The following is a 15,607-nucleotide window of genomic DNA, read 5'->3' on the forward strand; positions in this document are numbered from 1 at the left end:
CAAACAAGTCTCATTAGGCAGTTTTATACAAGTTTTTTATTCACAATGTTAATGGGGGAGGTCAACGTGTCAGTTAATTTACTCTCTGGCTGCTTTGTGCTCAGAGCTGACAGACTCACACTCACACACACACACAAAAAAAGGGTCCAGCCTTTGTAAAATAACAAAACCCATGTTTATCAATGTGAAAGCAGAATATGAATCGTTGTCATAATTAAAGTAAAAAAGTCTTTAAGCTGGAATTAATAGGAGATAACAGGATGGGTGTTTTCTGAATGAGCAGCATTGTTCCACACACACACACACCTATAAAATGGACAGTCAGTACTTTAACACTTTTGTCATGCCCTTTTACAGATTTTAGGCACTGAGTTTCAACATTCAACACAAACATTATGACGCACACGAGGCACAAAAACAAAACGTGACATTTACAGACAGGATTACAGGAGAAACACGGCGTTCTTTCAGACTTCAGGACGGTTTGGCTCTGAACATGCAGAGAAAGAAACAAAGGAAGCCAAGCTTCATTTCCTGAAAAAGGCGTTGCGGGTGATGCTGTACAACAGGTGATGAGGCTTTCGCTTTGGAGGTTCAGCCAGTGAAAAGACCTGCTGCTGAGGCACGCTGGTTGGGATGGTGATGTGACGCTGGTGAAGTGGGTGAAGGTTTTGGTGCAAGTTTTGGGGGTGTGGGGGGACAGAACCAGAGTAACCAACATCTAAAAGGTGCAAAAAAAAAAAAACCCAAAAAAACCCCCCAAATGAGTACATAAAGCAAATTATACAAATTATTTTTTTTTAGAATATAAAGTCAAAAGCAGCTTAAAATGAAGAAATATTTTGTCCTTACTTTTGATCTTCCCCTGTTTGGCCCTTCTGGCATTAACAATCGCCCGTCTCCTTTGCTCTTCGCTGATATCAATTCCTGCCAAGGGACACACACAAACGCACCTTCAGGCCAAAATATTTACTACCCACTTACTCAGAAATCTTTTTACCCTGTTCACCTTTCACTTGACATCTCTCTACAGTGGCTGCTTGTATCCTCAGTGAAAGGAATTTGGCTCGACTCACCCATCTCCTGGTCCTCCTTGACTCTGTGCCTCTCCTTGGCAAACGCTTGTAACCACCTCTGCTTGTCCTCGGCCTTCCTGCAGCAAAGCGCACACATAAACTCCAGAGTGGAGGCGTGGCGCAAGCGCAGAGCGTTCTTCAGGGTCAGTCCCAGGTCCGCGTCCCGTCCGTCGGGCACGTCCACCACCTCAGTCTGGTCCATATCCAGTCGTCCACGGTAGTGAAGCAGGTCTCTGCGCAGCACGTCTTTTTTACAGTAGACCAGCTGATGGTCGAACAGGAAGAAGCTGCGCTGTTGCATTTTGCCTTGCCGGACAATTCGAGTCATCTCACCAGAGTGGATCAACTCTGAGCTGCGCTCTAACACATCGGGTCCCTGGGACAACATGTTTCCAAATATATTCAGCCAAAAGATTTGAGGCAGCATACATCCAACACTAGGCTGAACAATTAGAAACAGAATTAAATGTGATTAGAGGACATATTCACCTCCCAGTGCAATATGGCGACCTGCCAGTGAGCAATGGTGTCGATACTCTCTAGCCGTCTCTTCCTCTCATTGATTAGACTGGCGACATTCTTCATAGCCTCGTATGCTTCGCTCACTCCATTGTGGTCGCTGCATTAAATCGACAACACAGCAGTGAAAACAGGGCCCGCAGATGGAAAAGCACATTTCCATTAACAGTGAAACATCGCTTCAATCTCACTAATGGAACAGTAAGAAATCAGTAAAGTAGTGGGATGGACAGAGCTAACAGTGAAGCTAACAAATAAATAAAATATAATCATAATTTATTTAGTGACTTAACTCCTTCCCCCATAAAGACAACATCTGACGCCCTCTTTGTTAAACGTTTAACAACTATTAGAAGAGGTTCTGGATTTTTCCAAGGTATCCCTGGTAAGCTGATGCACAGTCATTTTATTCTGGAATATATTAATCAACACTGAAGGAGTTTGTTTACGGCCGACACTATGGAATGCATGCTACAGGTCTTTAAACAGTGCCTGAAAGTACCTGTGGTCTTTGGGCGTGTACTTGAGCAGTTCTCCTAGCTGCAGAGGGTATTTACAGATCTTCTGGACAGGTGTGAGTAAGAAACCAGCAATAGAGATGTCAATCATCTGCTGGAGGAGGCGACAGGCCTCAAAGAAATGCTTATATTTTCCCAACTTCATTAGCCGCTGCAGCTCAGCACAGGCTGCGGGATGAGTATTACAGTACTCCGAGTAGAGTATGGAGAAGCCTTCCCCCTTAAAATAAAAAGACAAATGATGATCAATCATTCAGACCAGAGTTAACATAGTTAATTAACAGCATTAAGTGCAGCCATTACCTGCTGGAGAAAGCATGAGCCTATTTCACTGAGGTGTGGCTGGTCCTTGTTGTACTTCTTTTCTAGTTCTCGGAGGAACTGCCTCTGAAACTTGTAGATGTCTTCTATGTTGCTGAAGATGGTTTTCAGCTGCAGCTCGGTGAACATGTCAGGGTGTTTCCGGCACTGGCGGATATAACCCTGAAACATAAACGGCATCAGTGTTTGGGACTGAGAGAAAATATGACATGACAACAGTTCATATACTGGCCAACAGGTGGTGCTGGAAGGTGGAATTTAAAATTCTTGGAAACATGAGTTTGATTATCAGGGATTTTGCATTTCTTGAAAACAAGCTTATTACAAATGCTGCTGACACTGACTGGAATTCAAGATGTAAATCATCTCTAGATCAAGTTAAGTGCCAATGTGAGGAACATAGTTTAATCCAGCTGTTTTCAGTGTGTGGAGTGAGGCTGATGCAATCAAGCCGTCCTTTATTTCATAAAAAAAAGAAAAAATCTAAAACAAAACAAGACACCTTGGACCATTTTGTCTTTGTTGTTATTGAGTGGTGAAAGCTGTTGGATGGTGGGTGGAAGGTAAACTTTTGTATTTGGAAGTTAGGGTATGCTAGAGTGCTACAAGTCTGAGAACCACCGGCTTTGCTTTGAAACCCTTACCTCACAAATGTCTTTCAGGTGTTTGATGTAGATGCGCTCCGTATTCATGATTTCTTGAACCACATTGGTTCTCATCTGCTGCCTGTGCTGAGAGCTGTGTGTGTCTCTGGGAGCTGGATCTTCCTGGTCTGCTACACTCTCCACACTTTCAGCACTCGAGTGCTCCTGATTCACACGCACCTGAAACACATTCACCACCGACACAATTGGACCTCCTGAGCATCATCTGAATGATCGGAAAGCCTAACTTCAAGTCGCAAAAAATATTCAGCCAATGGTTTCTTTTTCCAGTTGCAAAACTTAAAATAAAATGTTAAAGCTCATATGCAAAGTGGCATAATTACAACAATAGATACTTAAGCCACAAGAGTCTTTTGAGGTTTAAGTACCTTTTATATCTAAGATCTGTCCACATCACTTAGGTAACAACATGTGCAAGTTTAACCAGCTCCTGTTCACCAACATTGATTCAGCTACAAGCAACTACACAGCAATCCTCACCTGCCTGTCAAAGAACCTCACCATGGTGACCGCCTGCCTAATTAACACTCAACTGTCAATCAAGTATGGTCACTACAGAAACCAGCCGCACCCCTTCTTCAGAGGGCTGCTGGGGTTTGTTTGGAGCTAAGCCAGTTTGAAAGTCTTTTCTGTGCTGCCAGAAAGCAAACACAAATCAGACACACGGGTCAGGAAGTCCACTTACCCTCACAAAGCTGGAGGGGAACCAGGCCTCTCTGTCGGCCCCCCTGCCCCACCACCAGTCCTTATGTGAGGCCTCCAAGACACGGATTACATCTCCAGCCTTGAAGGCCAGCTCCTGCTCCTCCATGGTCACATGGTCCCAGAGAGCCTCAGCATAAACTGCGTGGCCAGAGCTTATCCACTGAGCAGCACACAAACAGATAAGATAAACATACAATTACATGCAGGCCAAACCCATGTCTAACATGTAAGATTATGTATAGGCTTGTGGACCAAGCACTGGTTGTGTGTTCTGCTGAACTGAGGCCAGACATCTTGGAAATGGGCACATTAACATTTGTGCACAGCTGTTTGTGAGCCAGCAGGGTGGCAAGATAAGTACGGCGTCAAAAACTAGAAGCACATTTTTGGAAGAGATCTTTGCAAGTGTTGCAACGTGACAAGATTCCCTCCCTCAACCTCACCTCACTGAGCACAGAGAGCTCCACCCCTGGCTGGAGGTAGGGTGTCACGTCAGTGAGCTCGTCGAAGCTGCCCTCCTCCTCCTCGCTCACGCTGTCATCGAGTGTGGCAGAGCACTCTGAAACACCATCTGCAACATGTATGTAGAGATGAAAACACTGTAGGGACCAGAAGAATCTCAGCAAACTCTCAACAAACGCAGAAAGAAGCCACATACACAGGAAAGCTTGTGCCTGACTCCATATCAGCATTTTCCTGCAACACACTTATTGACATTCCTACACTCCAGTTGTCCCACAAACTAAATTGTTTAATCTCTTGTGAAACACAAACAACCCCAGGGGCACGTTCAGTCTGTGAGCGGTGTGCAAAGTTCTGCTGTTTTCTGTTTCCAAGGTATTAAAAAGAATTAGAACAGTATTTAGTTCTTATTGCTCAAAACTGCCTGAGAACTTGGGTAAAATCTACCCTTTCATAGGAAGTACGCATTTTTCAGTATACGTTACTCACCTACTGGATTTAAGAGAGACCAACTGCTTGACTATGATCTCAGCAATTCTGCTATATAAGCGGAGGGACAACCATGCAAGAATCAGGATGATTGGCTAAATTTGGTTAGCGGTTCAGCAGTTGTAAACAGAAATAGAAGATAGGCCAGGGAGGACTGTTAGCACAAACCAGTTTCAGTAATAAAGATGGGAGAGCTAAGGCTCAGTTTCCCAGACATGGATTAAGTCCATGTCTTTTGTTTTTCTTTGTCTGGGACACGAGGCTTAATCTATGTCTGGGAAAACTTTCATTAAAAGTCACTGGCTGACTCTATACGTTTGATTTTGCTCCATTTCTTAACTGAAAGAAACAAGACTGGATTATCTTGTGATTTATTGATATCACTTAAGTGATGGTAAACTTATTAAGTTTCATTAGCCAAATGAAAACGAGGGGTTTCCTTTAAACTGTTCAACAGGCTTTAAGGTGCGTTTGCTCTACCTTAATGGTGCAGCAGCTGCAATGTTTGAACACCACCAACTTTGTGTTACATTAGCACAAAACAGCTCTCACCGCTGAGCACCCTGTGGAGTCTACGGCGGCCTACGCGGTCCAGTCCGATGGGGGTACTCTGGGAGAGAGCGGAGGGTCGAAACCTGGCAGACACTCCTCTGTAAGGGGGCACCTGATGGGAAGGGATTGGTGGTCGCGACAACGCCTGCAGAGAGGGCGAAAAAGAAAAAGAAAATTGTCACACAGAACTAACAGACAATACTGTGTGCAAATATAATCATCAGCTGCTATTTATTCTCCCCCATATTCTCTGAGTGCTTTAAGTATTACAAAAAGAAGCGAAGCCTGTGTGCATTTGGTTGAGATCCAAAAAAAAGAGTCTTTATGTATAAAGACTCTTTGAAGCATGACAATATATCAAACTGGAGAATGCGGGTGATGTGGTTTTGTTTTATTATGCCTGATATAAGTGTTTATTTATTTTGCCAGCCTTCTCCCACAATTAATTCAAAGACTTTACAGCTGGAAAATAAAAGAAACATACCAAACCACAATATTTACCAATTCTGCCCACTAAAAATTGCTTATGTGCCTTTGCAATTTTACCATAGACGTTAAACTTCTACAGGAAGACAGACAAGCTTGAAGCTGGTGCACCAGATTGGGAAGAGATCTGCAACTTTGTTAGTGATTTCTTCTTTCAACTTTCAAAGAGATGTGATCTATGAATTCTTCATCTAGGGTCAGACTATCAACACGGTTCTGTTGTACGTATCACTGTTTATTTTTAGGATGGCATTTAGAAGATTCAACGGTGATCTGATTCTGCTTAGCTTTTTGAACACACCCAGAAATTTGACAATTTCATCAGATACCTGAGCAATAATTTTGCTCACTACTTGTCTTAAGTGTCAGATTTGCCTCACTCTTACTTTGTTTTCTTCCCCAAGATCAAGTTCAAGTTCATGGGTTGCTACTGTGACACAGTGGAGGACATCCAATTGTCCAAATGGTCCGACTTTACTTTGACTTTCAATCAATAACGACCAAATTCAAATCAGGTCTTGCTTTTACTTTAACTGGACAGAGTAACAACAATTTTTAAGAAAGAGTCAAAGAAAGATCTATAACCAATGAAAACAACTAAAGTTTGAGGACTTTTGCACAAAATGTATAAAACCTGTTAAAGCTTACAGAGGGAAGGTTGTCTTCCTTCAGCTCAGCATCAGGAGGGACCAGATCCACTGGTCCTATCACAGAGATGGGCCGCTGCCTCCTGGCCTGAATGTCCCCATTCATGCTGCAGCTTTCAGGGCTCTCTCCGTTCATGTATGCATCATTACCAGTGCCGTCTTTACGCTGCAGTGGATTTGCACTCCTTTCCTCAGAAAGAAGCTCTCCGACTTCCTCGGGGATGGAATGTTTCCTGGAAAGCAGCTGTCCATAGTCAGAAATGGGCCGTGGTCTCGGGCGCCCCCTTTTTTGTCTGGACTTGACAGAGGATGTTTCCGTGGTAGGTGTGGCTTCATCTGTGGGAGATGTGGGGGATATGGGTGACTCTGAGGCGGATGATGGAGAGATAGAAGGTGTGCTGCTGGTTGACGGGGAGAGCTCCTCCGTTTGAAAAAGAGCTTCTTGTCCTTGGTGGTCTGACGTCACCTGTGAGATCAAAGCAAAAAGTTGGAAACTAAACTGACTTTCCCTTGTCCTCCAACCTGCACTGGAGAACAATTATCTACTAGGAAGAACATCTGTTAATCAGAAACAGAACAAGCTACTTTCAGCTGCTCCTTTATTCACAGAAGAGGGTCGCCATCACGGGTAGCTCCTCATGTTTGATTTCGCAGTTTTTAAATCGCCTTTCCTGAAGGGCCAAAATTTTTTTCGGCCATCCCGAGATCAAATTAGGAACCCGTTGCTTGTTAGATGAATGTGTAAACCACTACATTAGAGAGTAAAATTAAAAACCATTAGAGTTAAATGCAGAAAGAGCTTTCTTGGAATCAGAGCAAAGGTGTTTCAAAGCTTTATCTCGTGAGAAACATTTTTTATCAAGTGAAAGGACTCTTGCTGACGCAGTAAGAGGCTCAAAATACTGAACACAATCAAACCAGGGCTTATCATATTCAAACAAAAACTGCAGCAGAAATTGCACCAATACGAACAAATAGATGTTACCACACTGCATGCATCTGAGCAGGTATTATATATTTAAGAGTCCATTATTGGGTAAGAGTTACCCACGGCGAAGTTATTTCTCCAAATCTTTTTAGCCAGCAAAGCCAAATCTCACCTCCTGCTTTTCTCGATCTGGGTCCGGACCCCGGCAAATACACTGGAAGGGCACACAGTAGGCTAGCACCATTGTGAAACGCAGACTAACACACAGGCTGGCTTGTGGTCCCAAGGCCAAGTCCTTAAAAACTTAAGTCCTTAGGTTTTTCAAGCCAGTAACAGCCGCTCGATGTCTGATGTAAACAAATCTGTTTTTCCTGTTCATCTTTCAGGAGAAAATGTCATCCATAGGCTAAAAGTCATCTTGCTAAAATCATCTCTTAATGGTCCCTGTCTACTTGATGGTGCTGCTTGCTGTTCCAGGCCCAGTGCTCATGGCATTGGACTTTGCTCCGCTGGGCTGCATCTAGAGGAAAGGGGGAGAAATGAGGGCTGTACGCACTCATAGCCTCCAACCCTCCCACAGCAACAGGACTTGCTGCTTTGCGCAAGTGCCACTAATCATAAACAAAGCCTAATCATTAACTCTCTCAGCTCCTTCGGCGTGCCCGTCAGCATGGAACAGCTGACTTCACCATGTGACTCCACAGCATCAGAAGTGCGCAGTCACAACTGACAGAAAAAAAGCGATGTGAATCGATGGCGTTATTTATTTGACACTCAAGGGGACTTTGGACAGGATAAATCTCTCTCTCATTCGTTTCCTTTTAGCATACGTGCATCCTACTGACAAGCCTCACGTCAACACAAGTACTTATCTCAATTTGCTGGAATCCTGCCAGATTCAAAGATCGCTCTAAAGTGGGAGAAGTAATATTTCACTTCCCAAGACAAGGGTCAAAGTCGTTCAGCTGGCACCTATAAGTCACCACTCAGTTCTGCATGATAAGAAATCGAACCTTTCTTCTGTCTTTCAGCACTTCTTTAAACCCAAACAGTCATCCTAAAGATATGAACCCCATGCTCTTCTGTGAATTGATAAATAATCTGAAACATGCTTGTTCTTGAGCAGTAGATTAATTTATCAATAACCAGCTAAATAATCGACAGGCGAGTTGCACAAAAATAACATCCTAATTATTACTGTTCGACAACGTGTTAAAAGGTGTCACATCTGTTAATGAGCATGGAAAAAGAGACACACACACACAAAAAAAGACATTACTTCAGGTTGGACTTCAGATTTGCAGCCTTACCTCATTTGGTGATGCGATGCCCTCAGTCTGCTCTTGTTGCTGTGAATGTTCTCTTTGGCTGAATAGGGATGAACTGCATTCTACCATCTGCTTATAATCACTTGTTGTGGCTACAGCCGGCGACTCATAATGAGCAGAGATATCAGGTAAAGTCTGTTCTGTTGTCTCGGGGGGCTCCCAGAAAGGGGCGCTGATAATCACCTGGTGGGGTTGTGGGCTGTTGTTGTGTTCAGGCTGGGGCTGGACCAGAGGAGTGTGCTCGACAGACGTGGCCTGAGCCGTGACGAGCATGGGCCGGCGCTGTCGCTCATTGGTATGCAGGAAAGGGACACGACGAGAGTAGTCATCATGGAGGCGGCACGAGGGGGACATGGGAGATAGAGGTGTGGAACTCGGGGAAGGACTTCGCCTGCGTCGCACAGTTAAGTCAGTCATGCTGCCGACTAGCTTCAACATCGGTGGCTTAGTCTTAACAGGGCTCTTCTTGCGTGCAATACCTTGGCCGCGGAGATCAACTGAGGAGGTGCTAGAGGTCCTTTCGATGTTTGTTGTCCCATTTGATATGCTAGTCCTCAGGAGGTCTTCCTGTGGGGAAGGAGGACCTGGAGATGGCGCTTTACGTCTAAATAGATTGAGGTTCTCTGCACTTTTGCTCAGTCTGCTCAGCACCTTCACATTTGTGTTGTCACTTGTATTCTCAGTTTGAACATCGAGCTTTGATGTCTGATCTGATTTCTGAGTGGTATTTGCATTGCTTCCTACTTTTCTCCCATTCCCAGAGTCAAATAAAGTGATGCGCCCCGCTCCATACGCTCTCCTGATACTCCTGGACAATCGCGAATTGCGCGCAAGACCATCCCCATAATTATCCTCCTCATCGTAGTCATCATTATCTGAGCCGTACTGGCTTAACAAAGCCAATGTTTGGCCTGTAAAACTTCCCTTAGAAACAGTATATCCTTCAGAGCTCTTTGAATGATTTGCTAGATCCGCTACACACAGATTAGAATTATTTACAACTGTGCCATTAGCCCTTTCCTGATTGGGCAACGAAGGATTATCTCCATCAAGGTTGGATGCCCCTCTGGTCTGAATACCCTGAAGCACAGACGACCGCAGTTTTTTGAAGGAGTCCACAACACCTATGCCTGAAAGTCCGCTGCCTTGGGCCGAGGTTGGATCATCTGCATTTGGACTTTGAGCAGTGACGGTGCCCTTCCTTGAGTTCGAAAAAAGCCTCATAATTCTTGAGGAGTAGGGCTTTCCTTCAGGCTGACATGAAACTGAGCTGGACCAAGCAGAGGAGTTGATAACATTCAGTTTGCTCTCATCAGAGTGAAGACCAGCACTCATTGGTTGCACCTGGGCACCATATCCAGACAGCAGGTATGGGACTGCACTTCTTTCAGCGTGGTTCTGGGATGGATATATATCACTGAGGGGTCTGCTCCGGATCAGTGGGTCAGTTTTTGTATTGTGGAGTTGTGAGAGAGGGTCTTCGCTTGCAGACAAGACCCTGTCCTTTTGTCCTGCCTGCAAAACAGAGGTTAATTTAAAAATCTTTCCATTTTTCAGTGCTTTTCAAAGTTCACAAGAAAAAAAAATACAATTAATAATCAAATTAAGTTTGATCAGCTCAAATAAAATGAAAAGACTGTCACCTGAATACATTCTAAAGCTGTGTATCATCTGTGTTTTTGCCTAAGAATAGAGGAAGTGAATCATTAGGAGTGTGAGATTTTACTGAGCATGCCTCATGTATTTGTCCTTGATGCTGTATTTCAATGTCCAAGGCAAACTGAGGCCCAGGCTGGGGGTGGTGGTGGTGCCAAGTTCAGCTTTACATGTGTGTGATTCAGGACAGAGGCTAATGCAGCTGAGGCTTTGAAGTGGGGCTTTGTGAGCGTGACTAAGCAATGAAGCCTGCTAATCCATTGTGATTAATGCAATAAATTGCCCAGTTTTCTCCCGAATGCATAGAAGATGAGGTGATGGTGAAGGCTGTATGGTCTTCAAATCAGTGACACTTTTCACCTCATAGCACATCATACTAAATCTATAGCTGAACTCTGAAATATTTCATACATAAAATATAGAAGTCTCCATTTTATTTAAAAAAAAAAATGCAAATGTTTAGTATTCTTTTCAGTCACAAATAAATAATGATTTTACAGCACAATTTTCTTCATTTTTAATGTTCATAGATTTAAAATGTATATATAGACCTGATCTTGATTTCTATGTAAGGAGCTAGGATGACATACAATGATATTATAAACTAATAAATAACCAATTATAACAACTGGTTATACACTGAGACCAAGGAAAGTTTAATTACAGCTGAAAAGAACCAATTTATGTAGCTGTTAACATACACAGATAGTTATTCATCAAATATAAAATCTACAAAAATATACTCATTATAGTTAGTTCATGTATTTTGCTTAGGAGAGCTCGTATGCATGCTTTATTGTTTTACATTCGTTACACTAAAACTATTTAAACAGAGGAAAATGTCAAAAATAGCCAACATGAATTACTCTTAACAGGATGAAGACAGTCTTTTATGGTTTGAAGAGAGCACTGCCTTCAGTTTTTGCTGCACGCGCATGCAGGGAGTTGCAGGGATCCTGGAATGCTCCCAAACTCCCTGGCTGCGTGCAACGTTAAGAGCAGATGAGCTTTCTCCGTCAACCCCTCAGTGGAATCTGCTGTCACTTCAACCAGCTTGCTTCATCGCTATGAACACTTATGTAAACACAGAGCCACCGCTGCCAAGCACCGCTGCTGACAGACAGTAAACACCCCCCACACACACACACACACAATCCTAAACAATGCGCTGCTTTCAAACTATTGCTGAATTGTCTTCTTGTGCTTTCTCCTCCACAGCCACTGAGGAATCACGCAGAGCACCAAAGTGGACCCCCTCCCAAAAAACAGACAAGATCGATTATTCCATCTACTTTCCAAGCAGAAAGATAGGAGATAGGGAAGGAATGTCTTCAGCCTCTGCAGCTTGTTTTTGTTTGGAATACTCACCTCATGCTATCAGCAGTTCTAACAAATGCCCTATCCTTTAGTACCTTTACGCCTTCTTCCTGCAGTAGGACACCAACTGTCACAGGCCAGTTGGCGTCGCCTAATGCTTGGCAGTGGCATTAGTCAGAGTCAAGCTGACACAGGTGGCTACTATTTCACATGCTGGCAAAACAGGCTTTAATCATCAACAGCGTGTGTGCAAGATGCTTTTACATTGCAGTAAATCTACAGTAACCATGACTTTTTCTGCCTGCATCAAGATGACAATGTTAGCTTTGATGTGGATATATATTTAACACCCAATAGCAATCCACACTTTTGAGGTTGCAACAGGAAGAGGATCCTCTGCCAAAACAAACATGCGGCGCTACCTGCCGTCGGGACCCCTTGGGAATAAGGAAGCAGCTGAAAGCAGCATGTTACAGGGGAAATATATAACAGGCTATTTTCATAATCAATTAATAGCTGACATTAAATTTCAATCGGACTTACTAAACTTTGCTGCAGTTTTGTCACATTAATATTCTAAATTTCTTTAGGGTGTTTTAGGGCATCCATACATCCATCACATATTGCTTTCTATATTTATGCTTTTTATTTTGCGTTAATACATTACATTTTCTATGAAAAGGTTTGATACGCACCTCCAAACACATTTTTTCTCAGCTTTAACAAGTCTTTGACTCATGCTTTATCTTTCCTTTTAAGTTAGAGGAAATATCGAAACAACAAATCCTGCCAGTAAATACACTCCTCGAGCTCATAAGCATGTCAGAACAACCAGACAAGCAGTACTTACGTACGCGCTAATAAATCACTTTCACAACCACAAACTTGGTCATGCTGCCCGAGTACCAGAACCACCGCTTTTCTCCAGCTTCCTCTTGCTAATCTGTGGATGGGAGCGGCACACTGGGGCCCTGGTCCAGAGTTAATTAGGAGCTGAGGGAGGATCTCCCCCTCCTCACTACCACGAAAGGCGGCCAGCTGGATCCAGTTTCAGATTAGACTCCCAGGATGAACATGCATCCACATGCATAAACACAAACATCCATACATGGGCACAAGCAAAAATGCACTTAACCCCAAAAAAACACACACAAAAAAAACACACAAAAAAAAACAACCCACACACACACACGTACGTGAGGATCCTCTCCTGTAATGTATGGCCTTTGTGCATAAGCTTGGATACTGCAGCACATATACACATAGAGCACGGAGAAAAGCATTGAAATGACTGACTCCCTTCCTGTTTGGCTGGAAATCTCCAGCCGTCGGTTATGTAAGTATTTACAAGAAACAAGCGTAAGAGACTTTCTGCCCACAGTTCACCTCTGCAGAGGTATGCCCCCCCCCTTGGCTAAGCTAAAATTTATTAAGAAGACAAAATGAAGTCAGCATTAAACTGAAAGACCACCAGACAGACGGTATCAAGGGAAAGTCTGATTTTTCATTTTCTTCTCTCCGGCTTAACCCTGAGACAGACATCACCCTGCAGCAATGTCACTTTACTAGTCTTCCATTTGCCTCAATGGAAAAAAAAGCTGTGAGGAAGAGAAGACTGTATTCCTCTGGACTGAACAGGCTGGCTGATTAGCTAAATTGGTGTGCGTAAATGGGGTTTTGTGAAACGTAAGCTGAGCATATGTCGAGTGCAAGAGGAAAGAGTTCAATATATTTGTCTTTCTCTTGTTGCGAAAGGATTTTTGCAAGATTAAGCAACTCTTGACAATATTCTGTATGTGTATATGTGTCTATATAGTAAAGTCCTTTTTATGCTTGTGACCTGGACTTTTATTCTGCTTTCAAGCTGAAAAGAAAAGCTTCAGCAAATGGACTCAGAAGGAAGTCTACTGTGTTTGGGATCAGTGTATAGATGTGGGAGTGGGTATAGCTTGTTTCTTTTCCATTCCAGGCATAATCTGATTAGAGCAGCTCTACCACTCTGTGTTCAGAACTGGTTTCATCTATAGGCCGATAAGGAAGATCACCAGGTGACTCGGCATTGACTGAGCGACATCTAAAGCCTGTAAATGCCCCCCAGGATTGCATGGCGCAGGGACACAACACTGTAAATCTTTAGTATTTGATGTGATTACGAAATACACAAAAGCTCATGCCTGGATCAGCTGAATTTAATCTATGAGTTCAATTTAAAGGTTAAAGTCTTGCATACATCTGTGACCCAGTTCCTCATTTTTGATCAGGTCATATGGAGGAGAATTGAAGAAGAAACCACGCCCCTTTTCACAGAGCGTGGGAAGTACAGGTGGACGCCAAAGCAGGGAGTGTCACCACTCTCACACAGGCAGCCACTTACTCACCTGATCAAGTGAGGACTGTCATAGACACAGACTGCCAGAAATCTAATACCACACAGTGTAAAAGGCTCAGTGAAGACAAAACACCACTGAGCCTGGTTTCAAGGGCCAGCAGTGTAACCTGACAGCACCGCAAACCACAAGGCTGGACCATTAAATGAAAACAGAAATGTAAAAATGTAATAAGCTTTTTTAAACTACAGAAAGATGAGTTGTAGGCGTTGTATTTTATGTGTCATGAGATCTGGAAGAGAAAGCGGACTACAGTAAAATTATATTGTAGTCATTTGGCTCTGCTGTAAAATTACTGTTCAGGCCCACAATAAATCAGAGGACTCTGGCCTGCGCCTGATTTCACCTCTACAAGTGTCTGTGTGGGACCCAAGTTCATTAAATTGGAGTAAACTCTCCTGCGGCTCAGTGTAGCTCAGTTAGATCCGCAGCAGAATCTGGAAAACAGGGTCACGAAAGGGGATTACATCGAGCACTTTTTCTAAGCTCATAAAGAACTCGGGGCCTAACTGCTTATTTATTTCTGCATTAATTAACTTTCTTCGGCTCTTTGTAGTTGCTGGCCCTCCAACTCCCCCCTCCTCTTCCTCCTCCTTCACCAACTCCCTGCACAGCCTGGCATCTCCCACATCACTATAACAACCACGGCTGTAATGCACCACAATATCCCCCGCACCCCGGTCCCATTTCAACTGGTAGCACAACAGAGAAGGTAAACGAAAAAAGAAAAATCACTGCAGCTGTAACCCAAAACCAAACTTCTAACATCAATTATTAAAATGAAGAGTACCAAAACTTCTGCTCACCCTGCTCATAGTCGCTGATGTTGTCCTCCTGACCTTTTCTCTCTCACGCACATCAACGGAGCAGCTGTTGTAGTTATTTATCCATGGTGTCGGAGCAGTCTCTCGGACCTCCAGGCGCTCGCTGTGTCGCTCTCTCGCTCCCCTCGCAAAAACATATCGCTCACAAATAATTGAGAGAAAAAAAAATAGTATGGCAGCTACCTCCGTTAACTAGTCACCCCCCGCAACATACTGAGACAAATGGCTGGCTGACTCCTTGAGCTAGCACCTTAAGCTAGCTCAAGCACGGCTCCACTGATAAAACTTGTGAATTGCGCAAGCTCTGTGGTTTCTTATTTCGCTTTCACCAACCGGCAAAACTCGTTGGTGTGCAAGCGACTGCGATGATAAACACTGAATCATGAAATTTCTCCCGACCTAACTCATGGGACACTCCTAATGTCGCTGGTGACTCCAAGTTAAAAGAGGACTCTCTTGGAGGATCGTGCAGGCGAGCATCACTAATGCACTTGTTGCTGTGCTGTTACAAGGGGCGGGGCCATCGCGAGGTTAAGCTCGAGGTTAGTGGTTGACCACAGGGCGACCATTTTGGTTTGGAGCCAATCGCAATTCAGTAAGTCGTCACCACCGCAAACCACGCCCATTCCGAGGCTCTTCAATGAAGTTGGAACAGAAAAAAATGCTTCACCTAGTTCCAGCGTCTCTCCGACGACTAAAAAAGACTCGGCCTTCCAGTTGGTGTTGA

At 43.7% G+C, this 15,607-nt stretch overlaps 1 protein-coding gene across 4 annotated transcripts; it reads right to left on the minus strand.

Moving 5' to 3' along the window:
* Positions 1-18: 18 nt before the first annotated feature.
* On the minus strand, positions 19-15,473 carry spata13 (spermatogenesis associated 13). Of its 4 annotated transcripts, none has more exons than XM_005912218.3 (13): positions 14,863-15,473; positions 8,679-10,211; positions 6,442-6,906; positions 5,308-5,452; positions 4,248-4,375; positions 3,785-3,964; positions 3,079-3,258; positions 2,417-2,596; positions 2,098-2,333; positions 1,566-1,695; positions 1,077-1,452; positions 853-927; positions 19-721 (listed from the first exon to the last, which is right to left on the minus strand). In XM_005912218.3, the coding sequence occupies exons 1-13, from the start codon at positions 14,869-14,871 to the stop codon at positions 528-530; spliced, it is 3,831 nt and encodes a 1,276-aa protein (XP_005912280.1). In that variant the 5' UTR covers positions 14,872-15,473; the 3' UTR covers positions 19-527. The 4 variants fall into 4 exon arrangements, with proteins under 4 accessions (XP_005912280.1, XP_005912281.1, XP_042079222.1 ...); XM_005912219.3 differs by lacking the exon at positions 14,863-15,473 and adding an exon at positions 12,524-12,772; XM_042223288.1 differs by lacking the exon at positions 14,863-15,473 and adding an exon at positions 12,520-12,772.
* Positions 15,474-15,607: the final 134 nt, after the last annotated feature.

The sequence above is a fragment of the Haplochromis burtoni genome, unplaced genomic scaffold, assembly GCF_018398535.1.
Source record: "Haplochromis burtoni strain Fernald_Lab_line unplaced genomic scaffold, NCSU_Asbu1 Contig_1, whole genome shotgun sequence".
NCBI classification, from domain to species: Eukaryota; Metazoa; Chordata; class Actinopteri; order Cichliformes; family Cichlidae; genus Haplochromis; species Haplochromis burtoni.

Coding starts and splice junctions, on each gene's coding strand:
- spata13 (XM_005912218.3), bottom strand. Junction 2,597..3,078: donor ACCTGAAAGACATTTGTGAG/GTAAGGGTTTCA, acceptor TTTATGTTTCAG/GGTTATATCCGCCAGTGCCG. Junction 2,334..2,416: donor GCTCATGCTTTCTCCAGCAG/GTAATGGCTGCA, acceptor TTTTATTTTAAG/GGGGAAGGCTTCTCCATACT.